At 22.4% G+C, this 19127-nt stretch overlaps 7 protein-coding genes across 7 annotated transcripts; 6 read left to right on the top strand and 1 right to left on the bottom strand. All coding sequences in view use genetic code 6, as the record gives it.

The window, feature by feature from the left end:
- Positions 1 to 1016: 1016 nt before the first annotated feature.
- On the bottom strand, positions 1017 to 2693 carry TTHERM_00499560 (hypothetical protein; the record flags this gene model as incomplete). The annotated part of the gene is made up of 1 exon (XM_001022214.1): positions 1017 to 2693. The coding sequence occupies one exon, from the start codon at positions 2691 to 2693 to the stop codon at positions 1017 to 1019; it is 1677 nt and encodes a 558-aa protein (XP_001022214.1).
- Positions 2694 to 3844: 1151 nt separating this feature from the next.
- Positions 3845 to 4537, top strand: TTHERM_00499550 (glutathione S-transferase, amine-terminal domain protein; the record flags this gene model as incomplete). Its single annotated transcript, XM_001022213.1, has 1 exon — positions 3845 to 4537. The coding sequence occupies one exon, from the start codon at positions 3845 to 3847 to the stop codon at positions 4535 to 4537; it is 693 nt and encodes a 230-aa protein (XP_001022213.1).
- Positions 4538 to 4996: 459 nt separating this feature from the next.
- On the top strand, positions 4997 to 5707 carry TTHERM_00499540 (glutathione S-transferase, amine-terminal domain protein; the record flags this gene model as incomplete). Its single annotated transcript, XM_001022212.3, has 1 exon — positions 4997 to 5707. The coding sequence occupies one exon, from the start codon at positions 4997 to 4999 to the stop codon at positions 5705 to 5707; it is 711 nt and encodes a 236-aa protein (XP_001022212.1).
- A 1449-nt stretch (positions 5708 to 7156) lies between these two features.
- On the top strand, positions 7157 to 11248 carry TTHERM_00499530 (bromodomain domain protein; the record flags this gene model as incomplete). Its single annotated transcript, XM_001022211.3, has 7 exons — positions 7157 to 7165; positions 7300 to 7434; positions 7720 to 8384; positions 9062 to 9646; positions 9867 to 10632; positions 10688 to 11162; positions 11232 to 11248. 7 exons carry the CDS (start codon positions 7157 to 7159, stop codon positions 11246 to 11248), a joined length of 2652 nt encoding a protein of 883 aa, XP_001022211.3.
- A 1259-nt stretch (positions 11249 to 12507) lies between these two features.
- On the top strand, positions 12508 to 13056 carry TTHERM_00499520 (ADP-ribosylation factor(Arf)/Arf-like (ARL) small GTPase family protein; the record flags this gene model as incomplete). Its single annotated transcript, XM_001022210.3, has 1 exon — positions 12508 to 13056. One exon carries the CDS (start codon positions 12508 to 12510, stop codon positions 13054 to 13056), a length of 549 nt encoding a protein of 182 aa, XP_001022210.1.
- A 1090-nt stretch (positions 13057 to 14146) lies between these two features.
- TTHERM_00499510 (ubiquitin carboxy-terminal hydrolase) lies at positions 14147 to 16648 on the top strand (the record flags this gene model as incomplete). The annotated part of the gene is made up of 7 exons (XM_001022209.2): positions 14147 to 14333; positions 14473 to 15235; positions 15381 to 15571; positions 15646 to 15806; positions 15868 to 16288; positions 16344 to 16419; positions 16483 to 16648. Exons 1-7 carry the CDS (start codon positions 14315 to 14317, stop codon positions 16646 to 16648), a joined length of 1797 nt encoding a protein of 598 aa, XP_001022209.2. The 5' UTR covers positions 14147 to 14314.
- A 529-nt stretch (positions 16649 to 17177) lies between these two features.
- TTHERM_00499500 (hypothetical protein) lies at positions 17178 to 18784 on the top strand (the record flags this gene model as incomplete). The annotated part of the gene is made up of 3 exons (XM_001022208.3): positions 17178 to 17734; positions 17795 to 18338; positions 18389 to 18784. The coding sequence occupies exons 1-3, from the start codon at positions 17247 to 17249 to the stop codon at positions 18782 to 18784; spliced, it is 1428 nt and encodes a 475-aa protein (XP_001022208.2). The 5' UTR covers positions 17178 to 17246.
- Positions 18785 to 19127: the final 343 nt, after the last annotated feature.

Here is a 19127-nt window from a genome sequence, read left to right as displayed (position 1 = left end):
ATAAAATGGAAAGTTTAAATTCTTTCACTCACTCACTTTACTTACTTTCATCACTTTTACAAATTTAAATTTTGCATGATACCAGTAAAAACTATTTTAGATAAAAAACTTAACGAAATAACTTTTTAAATTGGATTAAATTAAATGTATAACTTATTTCTTCAAATTAAAGCCAAAATTTTATTGAACTAATAATCATAATAAATTGATTAAGTTAAATTATAACAAATTTTTATTACAAATGTAATAATTAAATAAAATATTCAATCTAATATAAAAATAAAATTAATAAAAATCATTTTCTTTAAAGATTCCAATCAAAAATCTAGATAATTTTTAACAATAGTATAATATGTAAAAATACTATTCAATCTTTTTGAAAATAAATTAGTTTATATTCAAGAAAATACATCAAATTGAAATTTATTTGAAAGTCAGATCATAAAAAACATATTTTATTATCATTTTTCTAATTTATTTTTATCAAAAATTTATTTTCAAGATATTAATTAATTTATTTGCATAAAGTAAGTATTTAATTTATTGAAAAATTCTTATTTAAATTATTTATATTTATATTTTTAGATTTTTTTTTAGTCTATTTTTGAAAATTTTAATTAAATTAATTGATGAATATTTTATGTTAAAAGACATACATAATTAAATTTTATTTTAAAAGAAATATTTAAAATATAAGTAATATTAAATTGTAAAAACATATAAAAGTTGCTTTTTATAACAAAGCAAAAGTTATTTAATGTATAATATTTAAAAATTTATTTCAGGTAAAAATTAATTATAAAATAGCTTTAAATTTATCTACTTGTATGTACAAAATGAAATAAATGAATAATAATGTTTTTTGTCGCTTTCCTATAAATTTATATTTTTTTAATTTTGCTGAATTATTGATAGATAGCATCTGTTTATTCTATTTATATCTAAATAACCAATTATTTTTCCTTATTTTTCTATTTTATAATAAATTTGTATTCGTTCAATCTTTTCTTAATTCGTCAATCTAATATATTATTTCTTTAATTGTTGTCCATATGCTCGTCTGTTGCTATTACGTCTAATTCTTCACCATTTTAACTACTATTATCAGCAACCTAAGCATTGACATTACTACTATTATTTATATTTTATATATTTTAAGCACTTTAATTTTCAGTGTTTTAATCTGCTTTATCTACAACTTTATCATGATTAATTTTTTCTTAAGTGTCTTACTTTTCTTCATTTTTTAGTTGATTTTCTTCTTCTTTTGATTGAATTTAATTTTATTTATCATAGTTATTAGAATTAGCAAAACTCTCCATTTAGGGCTTGATTGAATTTTTAAATTTTTAAATCTAACTATTATTAGCTAATGAGTCTTAAGACATCATCATATTTGAATCACCACTTCCTTCTGATTAAGAAGATAAGTTGCTATCATCTTCTTTGCCAATGCTTGAAAGATCATTTTCATCGTCATCATCATCAATGTCCTCTTCATCGTCGTCATCATCGATATTATCATCATCTTCATCTTCATCATCATAATTTTCTTCAGGAGGTGGATTTACTGGTAACTCAGCCTCCTTCATAGTGAATAGACTATTTATTTCTACGTTTTTATGGAAAATCTTCATATTATATTTGAACTAGACTTTATTTAATTTTGGTATAATCCCAATTCTCATATCACGTTCAGCTCTCATACAAATACATGATTCTTTGTATCCTTCTGGCTTGATAACAACACCTTCATCCATAATTTAGTTTTGCATATCTTCTCTTGATTCTAAATCATCAGGTGCAAAGCTACTTTTATTTTTCATCTAAAGTAATTCTTTGAAATAACGAGAATAAAGTTATGCCTTAAATAATTTTTTTTTCTCATCTTATAATTCAGACAGAATGTCTTATTCAAATGATTCCAACCAGTTGCTAAATAACTCACGGAATTCTACATATGAAGTCATCAATTCAATCCACTGTAAAGAAAAGCTTTTAAAACGCCATCTAAAATTAGACTCTGGATTGAGCATAAATACCCACTCCCAAAACTTTTTAACTCTTCTACAGCAAGGAGGATAGCGCTAAGCGTACTCAAAAAATCTAGAAAACCAAAAGCGACGAACTTCTAATTTTTCTGTGTAATTTAAAGAATTACCAACAACAAGTTGCTCTAAATATGTAGTTATATCTTAATTTTAATTCATCTCCTAAAATTTTGCTTAGAATTATGAGTTCTCTATAAGAAGTAGTTAAGTCTAGGCATCATAGTTATGAGGGCGAGGGAAATTCAATAAAATAAGTTTGGGTGGATAGTAATGAATAGGTTTTTCTTCCTCTTCACTTTCTATTTCTTGTTCTTGTTGAGAGCACATACCGACTACATACTTTTTACCATAATACATCTTTACTACAGGAACACTTCTTTTGGTATTAAAGCTTCCTCCATCTAAATTTTATCCTGAAGATCTGCTTCTCCCTCCTCCAACGTTGTTTCCTTAATTGTTTGCATTTATTGTGCTGCTATTGCTGCTATTATTATTCTAATTTTCATCCTAATCATCGTATTCTTACTTAACTTAGAGCAAAGCAGAATCTTCTTCAACTATACATTCTATATTAGAGTTTTTATTTGAACTTTCCTCTTCTTATTTGCTAATAATAGGACTCCCTATTTATTTTATACTCATTTTAATTGTTTGTAATAATTTTAAAATTATTGAAAAATTAAATAATAACCAACTTTAATTTATTTGATTTTAATCTAAAAAATCTAAGCACACTTTTATATCAATCTCTTTTTAGTATAAACTATATTAATCCTTATTCAATCTTAACTATTCATAAAATTTACTATTATTTTATCCTTAAAAACATCCTTCATTTTTAAAATAGTATACCACCTATCAGTCTATCAGTGGAATTATAAATGTTAAAAATTAAAAGATTAATTTATAGTTTTATTTTAAAACACTAAATGCAAGCATATATGTTGTGTTATTCTTAAACAAATATAAATAAAATTCTTTGTAATTTAATTGAAAAGTAAATGGCGGAATAATTCAAAATTAATTTGTGTCTAACTAACAAACTAGCTAATTAATTAACTAATAACTGAACTTTTATTTTTGAAAATAAAAAGCTAATTAAAAAATCATATTAACATAAATTTTTTTTAAGATAATATTTTATAACCTAAGCAAATTCTTTATTCAAATTAAAAAATTTATTAAAAACTCTTTTATAAAAGTATTAATTTTAAAAAGATCACTTATACTAAGCTAAGTACATGAATATAGTTCTCTATATTTTTTTTTCTTCGAAAAATGTTAAACACATCAATTTTATTAAAAATTAAAAAAAATTGTTAATTTATTTTTAATTATTGTTTTATTATTCCTTTAAAAATAGAAATACTTTTAATGTTGTTTTAAAATTTTTATGAATATAACTTCTAAATTCTTGTTAAATTCTTTGTTTTATGATTTTTTAATTTAATTATGTAATTTCAGATATTAAATTGTAAATTTTTAATAGATTTGCATTTTATAAAATAATATACTTAATTATTTTAAAAGAAAATATTAATTATTTAATAAGCAAATTAACTCAAAATTCTTTACTAAATTATTTTTTAAAATAATGCATTTCTATTTTAAAAATACTTTGAAAATAAAAAATAATATTTGAAAAAAATTTTAGCTTACTTTTCATAAATATTTAAAAATAAATTGGATAAGTGTTGGGTTGCTTCTATATAAAAAGGATTTCTCTCAAAATCTATTTTGAAGTGATATAATTTATAAATTTAAAAAAATAAATTAATAGTATCTAATAAATTATGAAAATCTTTATTGATTGGATTAGCTAGCCATCTCGAGCAGTAGTTACTTACTGCTTAATTGAAAATATACCACATGAGATTATACAAGTTAGAGTAAATGCTTTAGAGCATCGCAAACCAGAGTATATTTAAATAAATCCAAGCGCAAAAGTTCCAGCTATTTCAGATAGATTAGAAAATGGAGAAATATTTAACTTATTTGAAAGCCATGCTATCATGAGATATTTAGCAGATAGATATAATAAGTTTAAGCTTTATCCCAAAGATAATATTTAGCTAAGAGCTCTAATAAATAGTTATTTAGACTGGCACCATAATAACACAAGAAAGTGTGGAGCTTATTTATTTGACTTATATTCATCAGGTGTACTAGGAATAAAACCAAAGAATAACATTGAAACGCTATATAAAGAAATTGAAATTATTTTAAAATTCATTGATTAAATTTGGCTTCAAGAAGGAAAAAATAAGTTTATTGGAAATAATATTTAGCTTACAATAGCTGACATATCTTGCTATTGCGAAGTATCTCAAATGATAATAGATTCTTATGATTTTAAAAATAAAACACCTAATTTATACAACTGGATGAAAAGAATTGAATAAATACCAGAAATTTAGTAAACCCATTAAATTTTATTCAAACTAGCTCCAAAAATGTCATAAAACAAAATAAAACCTAATCTTTGATTAAAAATGTATAATTATAAAAAATTAGCTTAAGTCACTTATATTATATCATAAAACAAATCTAGTTTTATCTTTAATAAATAAATATATTTATTTAGTGTAAATAATATCAAGCAAATGAATGAAGAAGTTATTAATTTTTTTATTTTTTCTAAATAAAAACTAAAGAAAAGTATTTATCGTCCTTTACTTAAATAATAATTATTTTTTTAATAAATAACCAAATATACTACTGACTTGAATAAATAGGAAAATTCATAAAATGGTTAATCTCATAATATAATGACGAATGTTTCATCATTCGAGATAAAATTTATGTTTTTAGTTTGTATTATATTCTAGAAGGTTTCTTTAAATGTAATTAAACCCAGAATTTGTAATCATAAAGTTAGTATTAATATTTGGTTTTATTTTGCAATTGTTATAATTTATTAAATTGCAAATATTATATTAATTTAAATGACAACAAAACCAAGCACTAAACTTTATATTGAATGGCTTAGTTAGCCATCTAGAGCTATTGTAACTTTTTGCTTAATTGAAAATATTCCTCATGAGTTGGTAGAAGTTAGAATTAAAAAGTTAGAAAACAGAACTCCAGAATATAAAAAAATGTTCCCCACTGCTAAGTTGCCTGGAATGTCTGAAACTCTTGAAAACGGCGAATAATTTAATTTATTTGAAAGCCATGCAATCATGAGATACTTAGCAGACAGATATAACAAATCTAATCTTTATCCAAGAGGAAATATTTAGCTAAAGGCTAAAGTTGATTCTTACTTAGATTGGCATCATACAAATACAAGAAAATGCGCTCCTTATCTTTTTGATCAATACTTCGCTCCTGTTTTAGGTATTAAGCCTTAATTTGATGTGAACACATTATTTAAAGAAGTTGAAAGTGTTTTCAGGTTTATTGAGAGGGTTTGGTTAGATCAAGGAAAGAATAAATATATAGGTAATAACTAACAGTTAACAATAGCTGACTTATCATGCTATTCTGAGATTATTTAAATGAAATTTGATGATTATGATTTCAAAAACAAGACTCCTATTTTATATGAATGGATGTAGAGAATAGAAGCTCTTCCAGAAATATAAAAAACTCATCAAGTTTTATTTAAGTTAGCTCCTTAAATTTCTAAGAACAAATAAAAAGCAAAATTATGAGTAAAATATGTACGCATGTTAGTTACTTTAAAGCATTTATAAAAAGCTTTTTTTATTGCAAAAATAACTCATTCAAAATTATTACTCTACAAGTATATCTTTTTTGATGTTTATTTTTAGTAATTTATTTTGTTATCAGAACAACTATTATTAATTAAATTTTGCTCTTAGAATTTTTTTTTTTTCATTACTAATAAAGCTGAAAATTTTAATAATTTCATAGCTTTTTTTAAATTATTAAAATAATATTTTAAGTGCTACTTTTATTTATTTATATATTTTGAAAGATTTCAATTTAAATATTATTTTGGAATGACTATTAATCAAACACTTTGATTGATGAGGGAATAAATAATTTCTATCATTTAAAATAAACCTTTTAACAATAGAAATAGAAATTCATTTATTTCTAGATTAAAGAAACAAAAATAAATATAAAAAAAATGAAAATTGAAGAATTAAGTAAAAGCAAAAGTATTTCATTTTTTATTTAAATTGAATATCTTTGATTTGATGCCAATATTTATTTGATAAAATATTAAAGATCAAAAATTCTATAAACAATTATTTTATAGATAAATAATAAATAGATTAAAAATAAATGTAAAAGGTTTACTCAATTCCTAATATAGGCTTTAAAACTAATTTTAATAAATAAAAAAAAGAGAATTAAATTGATTTAAATGATATGATAAGAGTTAAACTTTTTATTAAAAATAATGTTTAATCTTATTTTGCTTGTTTTTCTTATTATAAATTGTAATATTTTAAAAAAATTTAATAATATTTATATCTATTTAATATCCTCAATTTTTAAATTTTATATTCAAATAAAATCTTATAATCAACAAATTTATGTGAAAATTTAAAATTATTTGCTATTAAACTTCTTTGTATTTTAATTAAGACAAAATTATTTACTTTCCTTTCAAAATTTATTGAAAATTAAATGAAAAGATGGAAAAATACCTTAACAAAATAATAAGAGAGTTTATAAAAATAAAAATAAAATTTTGAGTAATTAAATTTGAATAAGGGTGATTGATTTATGGTCATTTAATAATTTAAAATATATTTATTTACCAGAAGCTTGATGCGAATATATCTACAAATAAATTAATAAATAAATATAAAAATACGTATATATTTTTTTTATGATTATATAATCTATCAGGAAGGAAAATTTATAATGTGAGTTTTCTTCTTCTCTCAATTAATTAATTAACTTTATTAATTTTTTACTTTTTTTATCTAGGCGCGAAATTGTGTGAAATATTTGATTAAGTGATTAATAAAAAAGAAAATTTACATCTATCTAACAAAGTCTTCTTCCACTTCTTACAACAAATTGATAGATTTTGTTCTTATTCAATTGTATTGATTCAAAGAACTACAAGGACATTGAAAACAAAGTGATTTTTCGTGCAAGTATTAAAGCTAATCGTTAAAATGAGTGATGTAATATCTTAAATAACTTCCTAAACAGAAGAGCAATCATTTATACTCAATTATTTGTGAATTAACTATCATTTTATTCTCTAAATTTTTTGAATTTCAGCAAACCTAATCTTTGTGTATGATTTTAAAATTAGTAAGTATAAGAAATATTTTTGACATAAGAGTAATCAAAGTACATCAATAGTATGCTACCTAGAGGATACTCACTGTAATTCTCATCTTCTCACACTAGACGTGTTCAAATGAATCCAAATGCTACAAAGTTAAATGTAATTTACTTAAAATTTTTTAGACCAAACTTTTGAGCTTTGTTTACAATTTTTGATGTTACATTAAAGATCATAATTTTAAACTTGGAAGAAAACTCTTAAGTATTAAGATAAATAACGATATGAAGGCATTCATATACTCTTCACCCAAATACAATGCATAGGAAATAAATAAAATGAAATAGAATTTATAATATATTAGTATAGCAAAATATGTTGCATAGAAAGATATGAAAAATAAAGTTCCTAAATTTTAGATTGATTTATTTAAATATCAAACAAAAGCAATATGAGCAAACACTGATCTAAGAGAGGTTAAAGTAAACTAGATCCAAGATGAATCAGGCAGCAAATGCTTAAAATGCCGCATCATTAGCAGCCCAACAAAATAAAAATGATAAAGATAAAAAGTTGTAATCCAAAAAAGAAAATATACCTGAAAAAGAATAAATAGCCGATTCTCCAGAAAGCGGAAATACAAAGAAAAGAAAGTAGTAGGAAAAAATTTTAGAAAAGTAAGCAGCAAAAAGCTTAAAACAGCAAAATTAAGTTTTATAGTAAGTAATTAGTGTTGACACACAATAGAAAGGAACAATTCCTGTTTCTGAAGACATAAGGGTGTGCTTTTCGATATTGTAATAACTAAAGAAAAGCGAAAATGCAGGTCCATTTTTATAAAAAGTTGATGCCTTAGCACAATAATGCCCTGACTACTATAAAATAATAAGAGATCCAATGGATTTATCGAAAGTGGAGTCAAATTTAAAACAGGGCTATTATTAAACTACTTTACAATTCGCAGATGATGTTAGAAAGATATGGAATAACTCCTTTACATATAACTAAAAAGGAAGCTAAATCTATAAAATGACAGAAGAAATGAGCAGGTTATTTGAAAAAATTTTTACTCAGGTAAAAAGTTAATCACTTCCTAACCCTATGGAGTATCAGTAATAATTTTTTATTTAAATTATAAATGTAAATTCATTCAGAATGCTGAAAAATATGAATTTTTGTTAACTTAAACGAAGTAAAACACAAAAGAAAGGTGGAAAAAATAATTTTATTTTCACATACAAAAAATACAGCAGTAAAAGTTATTGGTTTTGAGTTGATTCATTTAAAAAATATAATTTTTGAACGAAATCCTCTATTTATTCAATAAAATTTCCTCAAAATTGTTGCACTTAATCTTCATTAGTTAATTAAGTGAAAATAAAAAAATAATTCCATTCAAATTAAAAAAAATTGATTGATTGATTAATTAATTATTTGAACGAACATCTTTTTATAAAATTTTTCAAATTTCTTTAGTGGATAAAAAAATTCCAAATAGGAGCAATAACAAAAAATTTCAAATAAAAAGCAATAGGTTGATGGTTGTAGCATTTAAATACATTTTTAATTAAAATTTACACATTTACTTATATATCTTTTTGATCAAAAAATAAACAACATCAAGATCCTTTGCTTTCACTTACTTACATATATTAGGATATATAAATATAATTTTTTAATTTTAGTTTACCAAAGTCGTAGAACTTAATAAATAAAAAATTAAATATCCTTCATTAATTAATTATCAATTTGTATTTTCATTCTCATAATTTTTTGCATACAAAATTAGAGATTCAATAGACGCTTCTTCCAACTCTATCAACAATAATACCGCTTCGTCATTAAAGAAGAGAGCTAATAAATAAGCATAAAATGTTACTTAATAATAGAATTAGATTTAATAGCTATCTTCTGCTTCAGTGCCAATAACTTAAAATTCAGCTATACCAGCAAATCCTCCAAAACCTGAAAAATAAAAAAAGACTAAATAAACTGCTAACTAACCTGATACAACTGCATAATAAGCCAAAGCTAAAGATAAATATTAAACCAAATTAAGTTAAGATGAAATCAACTAACTTTATTAAAATATCGGATCGCTTACAGAAGACGATACAAAATAATTATACGAGTTAATAAAGGATTACTGTGAAACAAATAACGAATAGATTGAATTAAATATAGATAATCTCCCTATTAAAACTGCAAGAGAAGTACAAGAATTCGTTCTTTTCAAAAGACGTTTACCATCTTAGCAATAAGTCAATCAATAACAATAATAATAATAATAGTTGTAGTAATAATAATAGTTGTAATAATAATAATAATTACAGCAGCAATAAATCCAATAATAGAAATAGCAATAGTCATAAGAGTAATTAATTCTATTTAATTTTTTACTTCACCATTAATTTTTGCTAAATAACCTTCAACTCAACCATAAATCTTAAATTTTTTCCAACTGCTGAACTAAAATAAATTAATTGGTTAATGAAAAAAATATTTTGAATTATAAAAAGAAATTTATATTGAAAATTATCGCAAAATAATTTATTTAAATTTTACATTAATATTATCATTTTAATTAACAAAAGTGAATAGTAAGACAATAAAAAGAAGAAGAAGATTGGAAAATTGGAAAAGAAAGACATCCCATTAACTATCAGTGAAAAGAAGCAACTAGGAATAAATATACGTAGACTTCCTCCAGAAGATTTAAATGGAATTTGGAGTATAGTATAAGATAGCTAATAAAATAGTGAAGTGATAGAATTTGATATTGATACATTGCCAGTAAGAAAAGCTAGAGAATTAGAAGCATATGTCAAGTAAAGAGCTGCATTTCAACAAAAAAAACAACGTGTTTAGAAAAATTAACCAAATAACCTTTTATCAGACAGCTAACAATAAGCTAAAGCTTAGTTACCATACTCTACGCCTACAACAACTACAACTGCAAGTACTACAGTAAATACTAATTAAACTCCAATTGATGCTGCAGTAAACAACTTCCCACAATAAACTAGCTTTACTGCTGCTTAGTAATATCCTGCCACAGCTTACGCTAGTAATCCAGGTTATACATAAGCAAATTAACTTATTCAAAATAATGGTTCTGCTTAAAATGCTGCAAGTGCAAAAGTCAACAACAGCTAAATGATATAGTAGGGATAGTATGTTCAAGCTAATCCAGTAGCTTAGTAATAACTACCCATTGCTTAAGCAACTACATAATAAAACATGGCTTCTATATAAGGATACAATCATTTAAATTAATAATAGTATGCTTAGCAATCGACATACTAAAATTAAATGATGATGAATTAATATCCTTCTGCTTTTCCTATTTAGTAACCTATGGTACTTTCTTGTTCACTTTTTTAAAACTTTTTAAAAATTTTATCAAATATAAAAGCAAAGCGCTGTCATCGGTGGTTATCAGAACAGACCCAGCTAATAGTATGATGCAGGTTAATAAGGCATGGCAATACCAAGCATGATTAATTAAACTTAGCAACCTTATTCAGGATAGCAGTATAATCAATAGGGATAAGCATAATATTAAGGATATGGAAATAACATGCAAAATATGTATATGAATTAGCCTCTTAGTGCTAATTCAAATGGCAATCACAATAGAAATATTGTGCCTAATTAACAAATTCAATATGGAGCTAATACATAAGTGTAAAATGGAATCAGCTAATACCCTCAATCGTAAAATTACTACAATGCTTAATATCAATCAAACCCAAGCTAGTATTAGTAACATTTACAATAAATGAATGTAAATCCACAGTACAGCAGTAATAGTAATTAAGCTTAGTAATATAACGGTCATATTTAAAATTAGAATAACAGTGAGTAAAGTTCTGAAGCAATGCTCTCTGGTAATTTTAAAAAACATTAAAATATTTAATAAAATTATTTAAATTGATTTATTTCTTAAAAATAATTAGAAAGTGAGGAAGAGTGATGAGATGGTTTTTGAATTTTTAATATTACCAAAAATAATAAAATGATTAAATTGATGGAAAGTAAGCAACTTATTTACCTCAATATTTATAAAATAAAGCTATATAAAAAAAATAAATAAATATATATCATTAATTTAATTAATATAAGAATAATATAATGCCATATCAGAAAATTATATGTTGAGGAAGATGAAAAAACTAAAAATTCCTTTAATAAATTATATCTTTGGATCAATCCTAGATACAATTAATCAAAATAATATTTTAAAAAGGAAAATTTGGTAATAAGTTTTTGATATGAGTGACTGAGTAAATTTATTATTTTTAAGTATCTTTTCAAGCAAGTAACAAGAAGTTAGAATCATAGTTATGAAAATATATTAACAATATATTTGATTTATTATCTTATAAATTTAATTTTAGTTAACATAAATGTTATTTATAGAAAAAATTAATATATATTTATATCTTATTTCTCAATTTATTCACTTTTCAAATTCTATTTAAATTCATATTTAATTTAAGTCTCGTTTATTTATTCTACTTCAAAAATTTATTAATTCAAATTATTTCTATTTTTAGTTCTTTTACATTCAATAAAGCAATTATTCAAGTTTTTCATTTTTATTATAAAATATTAAGTAGGTAAATTAAACAAATTTTTGTCTTTATTTTCAAAAAGATTTTAAATTTTATTATAAAAATAAAATTTTCTTTTATCTTAAATTAGTATTTTAGTAAATTAATTTATTAAAATCAATAAAAAAAGTTAAATTTAACCTTTCTTTGAATTTAGCTTTTCTGATAATCAGATTAGTATTAGAAAATTTATTATTTATGAAAATCTAAAGATTAAATATTATTTTTATTTTTGACTGTGTGATACTTTTTCAGACTTTTTATCAGAAGTTTGCATATTTTTTAATTTTAAAATACTGAAAATGTGAAAAAATATCATAAAATGAAAGAATAATTCTGTCAATTAAGTTAATATCAATAAATTTGAAAATAATACCAATATAATTTATCAAAATGCTTTTACAAACTAAGATAAATAAATAAATAATTTAATATTTTATATTTATATGCTATTACCCCATAACTAAATTACACTTTCATTTATTTAAAAAGCTGTATAGATAGAAAAATTAAAAATTTTAATCAAAAATAATTATTTCTTTCAAAAAAAAAACTAAATTAGTTAGCTATTCACAAATTTTGTAGAAAGTATCAATCAGTCAGTTGAAAAATAGTCAAAATGTTCAAAAAAGTTTTAGATTGGATTAGAAGCCTCTTTTGGAATAAAGAGCTTGAAATTTCCATAGTTGGCCTTTAAAATGCAGGAAAAAGTACTTTAGTTAACACATTAGCAACAGGAAAATTTGATGAAGATACAATTCCTACAATTGGATTCAATTAAAGATAAATTAAAAAAGGAAAAATATAAATGAAGCTTTGGGATTTAGGTGGTCAGCCTCGTTTCAGAGAAAGTTGGGAAAAATATTGCAGAGATGCCGATGTTATAATATTTGTTGCTGATGCTGCAGATCTAGGAAATATTGATATAGCTCGCACACAACTTCATTAACTAATTAGTTTTCCTTCACTTGATGGAATTCCTTTACTTGTATTAGGCAACAAAAATGACATACCTAATGCTCTAACTGTTTAAGATTTAATAAGTTAATTCGATTTAAATAGTATTAAAGATAGAAAAGTAGCCTGCTATAGCATATCAGCTAAAAATTCTAACAATATTGATGAAGTAATGAAGTGGTTAACTGATCTCCCTAAGCGTAAGAAATGAATGGTGTATCAAAAATATTTATTTTAATCATGGTGCATTACTTACAAATAAATAAAAAAAATGTAAAATTGAATAAAAAATTAAAATAAATTAACCAAATTGCATATGAGTAAAATACATGTATCAAATAGGCCTATATTATAACTTAAAAATTAACAAAATTTTCCCTTTCTACTATTTTAACAAAATAATTTCTTGGTTTAAAGAATTACCTCAATCACAATTTGAAAATTGTTCTTAAAATATTTTTCTTTTGCATATAAAAGAATAAAATATATTTATTATTATTTAAATATTACTTGAATTCATGAGAATTTTAAAGTTAAATCAACTTACTATTAGGTGGCATAATTTTTAAAGTAATTTTTATTTGCAAAAAAAAGATAAAGATAAATTTACATTTGCATTTCAATTTATTGAAATTATGTACTTAAATTCTAATAGAAATGAATTAGAAATATTTTAGCATTATTTTATCTCTATTAAAAGTAAAAATTATCAAATTCATATTAGATAAAAAAACAAAATATATTTTTTTAATCAATTTAATTAGAATATTGCACTTCTTTCTTTTTCTTATTAAAACAATTAAATAAATTATTTTTATCAGCAAATTATACATTAAAATTTAATTTTATATATTATCATGTTGATGCATTGAAAAATAGCCATTATTGATAAATAATATATCATCTCTCTAAAAAAAATTTAATAAAAAAAAATGAAATCAAAATATTATTTTAAAAATATTTATTATTCTTTTTTTGGAAATTTAAATCAAATATTTTGAATGCATTTTACCTTGAATTTACTATATACTAAATGTCAAAAATTACATGTTTTAATTGCTCAGCATAGAGATTAAAGTAATTTGCAAAACTTGTTAAAATAATTAAAATTAATAAATATTAAATATACATTGAATTTTGTATCAAAAATTTGATTGGATGAATAAAAAAATTAATATCAAACAAGTAAAATTGAGTGGATTGTTTTTCTTTACTATTTGATTAATAAAATTTGAGCAATGTATTTATTTGTATGAGTAAAAGTTGTATATAAATAATAATTAAAAGCGAGCGATCTTTATAAAAAATTTTGCTTTTTTAATTCAAAATCACATAGAGATAGTTAGTTATAAGTAATAAATAAATAAATTTCAATTATTGCTTCATCATATTTAAGCATTACAGCAAAAAATTATCTGTTGCAACTAGTAAACTTAAAAGCTACTATATACACTTAGGACTTTATTTAGATGTCATATCCATATACAAGTAAAGAGTTTGAAATTATAAAGAATAAATTTTAAAATATGTATTAAAAATACCTAGCCTCGTTAATGTATATTTACTTTTATTTCTGTTAGTCAAGTAGCAACCCTAATTTACATATAAAATATATTTTAATAAAAAGGTAATTATCCCAATTAATCATATAAAAATAGCATTTAATAGTAGGCATAATAACATATCAAAGTTCGAAATATAAATCCAAGTAATCAATATTATGAGCCATAATATGACAATCAATAGATAAACAAAAATACAATAAGTAATAGAACAAGTAATATTACTTAAGTATAGTAAAAACCAAACACTATGACCTAAAGGGATCCAAAATATTCTAATATTTAATAGGGAAGCTAATAAAATTATGATAATAGTAAATATCAATATCCATAATAGTATAAAGTTATTCCAAGTCATCTTCCTTAGTATAACACTGCAAATAACAATCCTTAAATAAGGAATCAATAATCCACATAATAATTAACTAGTTAACCTAGAATAGGAACATAAAATTAAACAGTAAATTAAATGACTACCTCAAATAACTCTTATCTTTAACCAAATACATAGTCATATAATCCTATTACTAACTAATCTTATTAATATTCAAATGGATCATCTACGGCATCCTCAAACAAAAATAGTTTAACAACTTCAAATTCCTCTTCTTATGGTAATGATAAGATAGGAGCCTATAGTAAAAGTTAATTAGATTAAAACTAGATAAATTACCCTTATGCCAATCAATACAATACTCAAAATTATTCCTAATCTGGTACTTAAATGCAATAAAACTATGGATAATATAATCAAAACTCTACTTAGAGCACTAGGAAAGTATTTCATAGGAAATGCGGACTATAAAATATAGGAAATACATGCTACATGTATTTATTATAAATATATATTAAATTCTCATAAATTTACTTTAACAAATTCTAATAACATTTTTAAATAAAATAATTAATTAATTAAAATCAATTTTTAAGACCAAGCGAGATATAAAAGTTAATTTTTTAATTTAAATAATAGGAATTCAGCTTTACAGTGTGTATTTAACATTCCAGGTTTCTTGGATTATTTCACTTCTGGAAAATTTAAGAAAGAGATTAATTAAGCAAATAAAGGTATTGCTAATGAATTCGCTGAATTGGCATTAAGCATTGAAGAAAATACAACTAAAAATAGTTATTTACGTCCATCAGGTCTTAAATTTGCTATTTGTAAGTTTATTTCCAAAAAAAATTATATACTTTTTTTATTTTTAAGCAATTTATATAAACTTAATTTATTATAGCAAAAGTAAATTAGCAATTTTTAGGAAGTGGTTAATAAGATTCTTAAGAGTTTCTGAGGACACTTCTTGATGGGTTGCATAACGATTTAAATAGAGTTTAAGGCAAAAAGCCTTATAGAGAATTAGAAGCAAATATTAAATTAAAACCACTAACAAAAATTGTAAATAGCTAATATGTTACAAAATTATTTATTTAATCCTTAACTTTTAAAATTTGAAAAGGGAGAAGAATGGTTTTAGTATTATTTAGATAGAGATAATAGCATTGTTACTGATTATTTCACTGGGCAACTAATGAGTAAAGTAACTTGTTAAGTTTGTCAGTCAGAGTCAATAGCATTTGATAATTTTATGGACTTGTCGCTAAGTTTTACGGCATTCAGAATATTAATTTCATTCGAATTGGATAGACTAATTAAAGCATTTTTAAAAGAAGAAAATTTAGATGACACTTATTATTGTAAAAATTGTAAAAAGCACACAAAATCAAAGCGCTAATTTTATATTTGGTAGCTTCCTGAAGTTTTAGTAATTCATTTAAAAAGATTCCATTTTGGAAGTACTAGACGAGAAAAGATTAATTTGGATGTGACTTTTCCAATATAAGATTTAGATATGGGCTAATATCTAGAGAGATAAACAAGTAAAATTATTTTAAATATTATCATATATATTTCAATGCCTACTTACTAAAATAGATAATTAAGATTTTTTGTATGATCTTATTGGCATAGTAAATCATTCAGGAAACCTTTATGGCGGTCATTACACTGCGTAATTAAAATACTAAATAAATAAATAAATTAATTAATTATAAATAAATATTATTTATATTAGATAATGTAGAAACCCTTATGATGGAACTTGGAATGAGTTTAATGATTCTTAATGGAATGAAATCAATATAAAATCTTAGAATTACGATACAAAGGGCTCACATGAGCCATATTTATTATTTTACTGTAAAAAAGGATTAGCATAAAAATATAGGAATGCGAAATGAAATCAAAGAAAGTGCAAAAAAAATAATAAGTTTTAAAACTGACGATTGTATTATTTGGTTGAAATTATATTAAAATTAATTTACTCATAAAAAAAATGAAAGATTGACTTAGTTCTTCAAAGCTATTTATTAATAGCAACTCTTTTTCCTAAAATATATCTTCTTTTTATTAAGCTTTATCTATCAGGCTAAATAGATAAAAAAAGAAATAATAGATCTTCCTTTCTTAATAAAAAAAATATTTATATAAAAAATAATTTTTTGATTTAATAAATATAGATTTTATATATTTATATATTTATCTAATAGTATTATATTATCTTATAAATTCACTGTTATTTTTTATAAATGTTTCAAATATATCACTCCAAGAAGTAAATATATTAATTTTTACTCATGTCAACTAATTAATATTGTAAGAAAATAATTAAATTATTTTATTATTTAATTGAAAAATAATATTTTTAAGAATATCTTTATATAATTTTATTTATTATCGTTGAAATTTATCATTTATTGATTTGTCAAATTTTACTCAAAATTTATTTATTTATTATTAATTTAAAAAGGTTTCAAAAATTTATTACTATTTTTGTAAATGAAAAAATAGACTCCTCCTCCGTAACAAAATAATAGGCCTAAAAGTAATGCCTAAATTAATCCTCCTTAGCCTTAAAAAGGTGTACCTGTGCCTAATTTATAAGCATTACCTTAGACTACTTAGCAAACTACTTCAACAAATCCAGGTAGCTTATCTAAAAGAAATTCAATAATTAGAAGATTAAGCTAAAGAAAAGTTTCTAAATTTTAAAGCGAGGAGGCGAATAGACCTAATTGGAGATCATTATCAACAGGATTAGAAATGCTTATCAATGAAGAATAAGTAAAAAGAATATGGTCATTTGATAAACCTAAAATAGTTATTTCAGAAGTATTAAATGACTTATTGAAAAGATTAGATGCATAAAAAAATTTTGAAAGTATGGAGTTAAACATTATTGCAGAGTTCCACTTATATAACATAATCTATGCCAAATAGACACTATTTTTAGATGATTACAAAACTGCAATCTTTTTAAATTTAATGTACTTTTATTAAACTATTTCATATCAATTAGAATTAAAATTTTAAATTATGAACATTAGGTGGACTTTACTCATAAATGATAACCCAGACTATAAAATTCTTCATAGACGCTATACGTAGGCAACTATGAATTCTCTGAATGAATTAAATTCTAAAAATGTTTAGCAAATAGATAATACAAACACCTTAGGACAGGTTTCTAAAAATGTGTAATAAAATCCATAAAGCAGCTAATAAAAAATAGGCACATTATCAAATATAAAAGAAAATTATAAAACAATATAAAGTGATCTTGAGAATTTTAAAAAATGGATAATTAAGCACTCTACGAGCGAAGTTCCAAATAGCATCAAAATATTTGATGCTCAATAAATATAGATGATTGTATAATTTGCTTAAAATAGCTACTTCTCGAATTTTTCACTTTACAATTACTGCCTAAATAATAAAAATAAAAATGAAGAAATAGAAATATAATTATTTGTTGATAAGCCTTTAGATATACCCCCTCTTTCAGATGCTTTATACATGGGATAACCAAAAATTGAAATACCTGAAGATGAGGAAGATGATCACCAATCTAAGCAAAGATAGAAATAAAAAGTATATTACAAATTTATATTTTATTAAAAAAGAACTTAATGTTAATAAAGAAAGTTTCATATACAGAATCAAGATAAAGAGAAGGAAGTACTTAATTAGATAAGTTTTCAAATAAAAATAGCATCTAAGGAGAAAGCCTGTAAAAAATAGATTCTGAAGATTAAAGAATAAGATTCGAATAAGAGGAGGTAGAAGAAGAAGGTAATCAGTTTGAAGATTAAGAAGGATTTGAAAGTAACCAAAATGGTTTCAGTGATGAACAAAAACACAGTTCTTAAAGTAAAAGATCTATTAAACGTATAAATTCAGAAGAGTAAGAAATAAGGAATATAGTTAATAATAAATTAAAATCAATAGAAGAATAATTCTAGTAAACTATTCAAAAAAGATAAGAAGAATTAGATAAGTAATTTGACGAAATTGTTAATCCTAAAAAGAAAAAATGAATAATATATATTAAAACTAATAAGCATTTAATTTGTTTTTTTGCAATATAAAAAATTAATTATAAGTATTTTATGTTAGTAAAGTATTTTTTAGTTTATCATTCAAACTTCAACAAAATTTTTGGACTCTTTGTAATTTAAAATAAAAGTAAATTTTATTATTTTTTTGATTTATTCAAATCATTTCATTTATTTTTTTTTTAATTTTTTGTAAACATTTTTATTAAAATTGATAAAATTATTTTAATGATTTTGTGATATTTGTTAAAAATTTATTTCATCAAGTTCATATTACTATTAACTTTAGTTAACAAAATCTCTTTTAATTTCATTAAAATTATCA

Source organism: Tetrahymena thermophila, assembly GCF_000189635.1.
Source record: "Tetrahymena thermophila SB210 genomic scaffold scf_8254487, whole genome shotgun sequence".
Classification (NCBI taxonomy): Eukaryota; Ciliophora; class Oligohymenophorea; order Hymenostomatida; family Tetrahymenidae; genus Tetrahymena; species Tetrahymena thermophila.
Note: the sequence above shows the minus strand (reverse complement) of the source record. Positions and strands in the feature narration are given on the sequence as shown.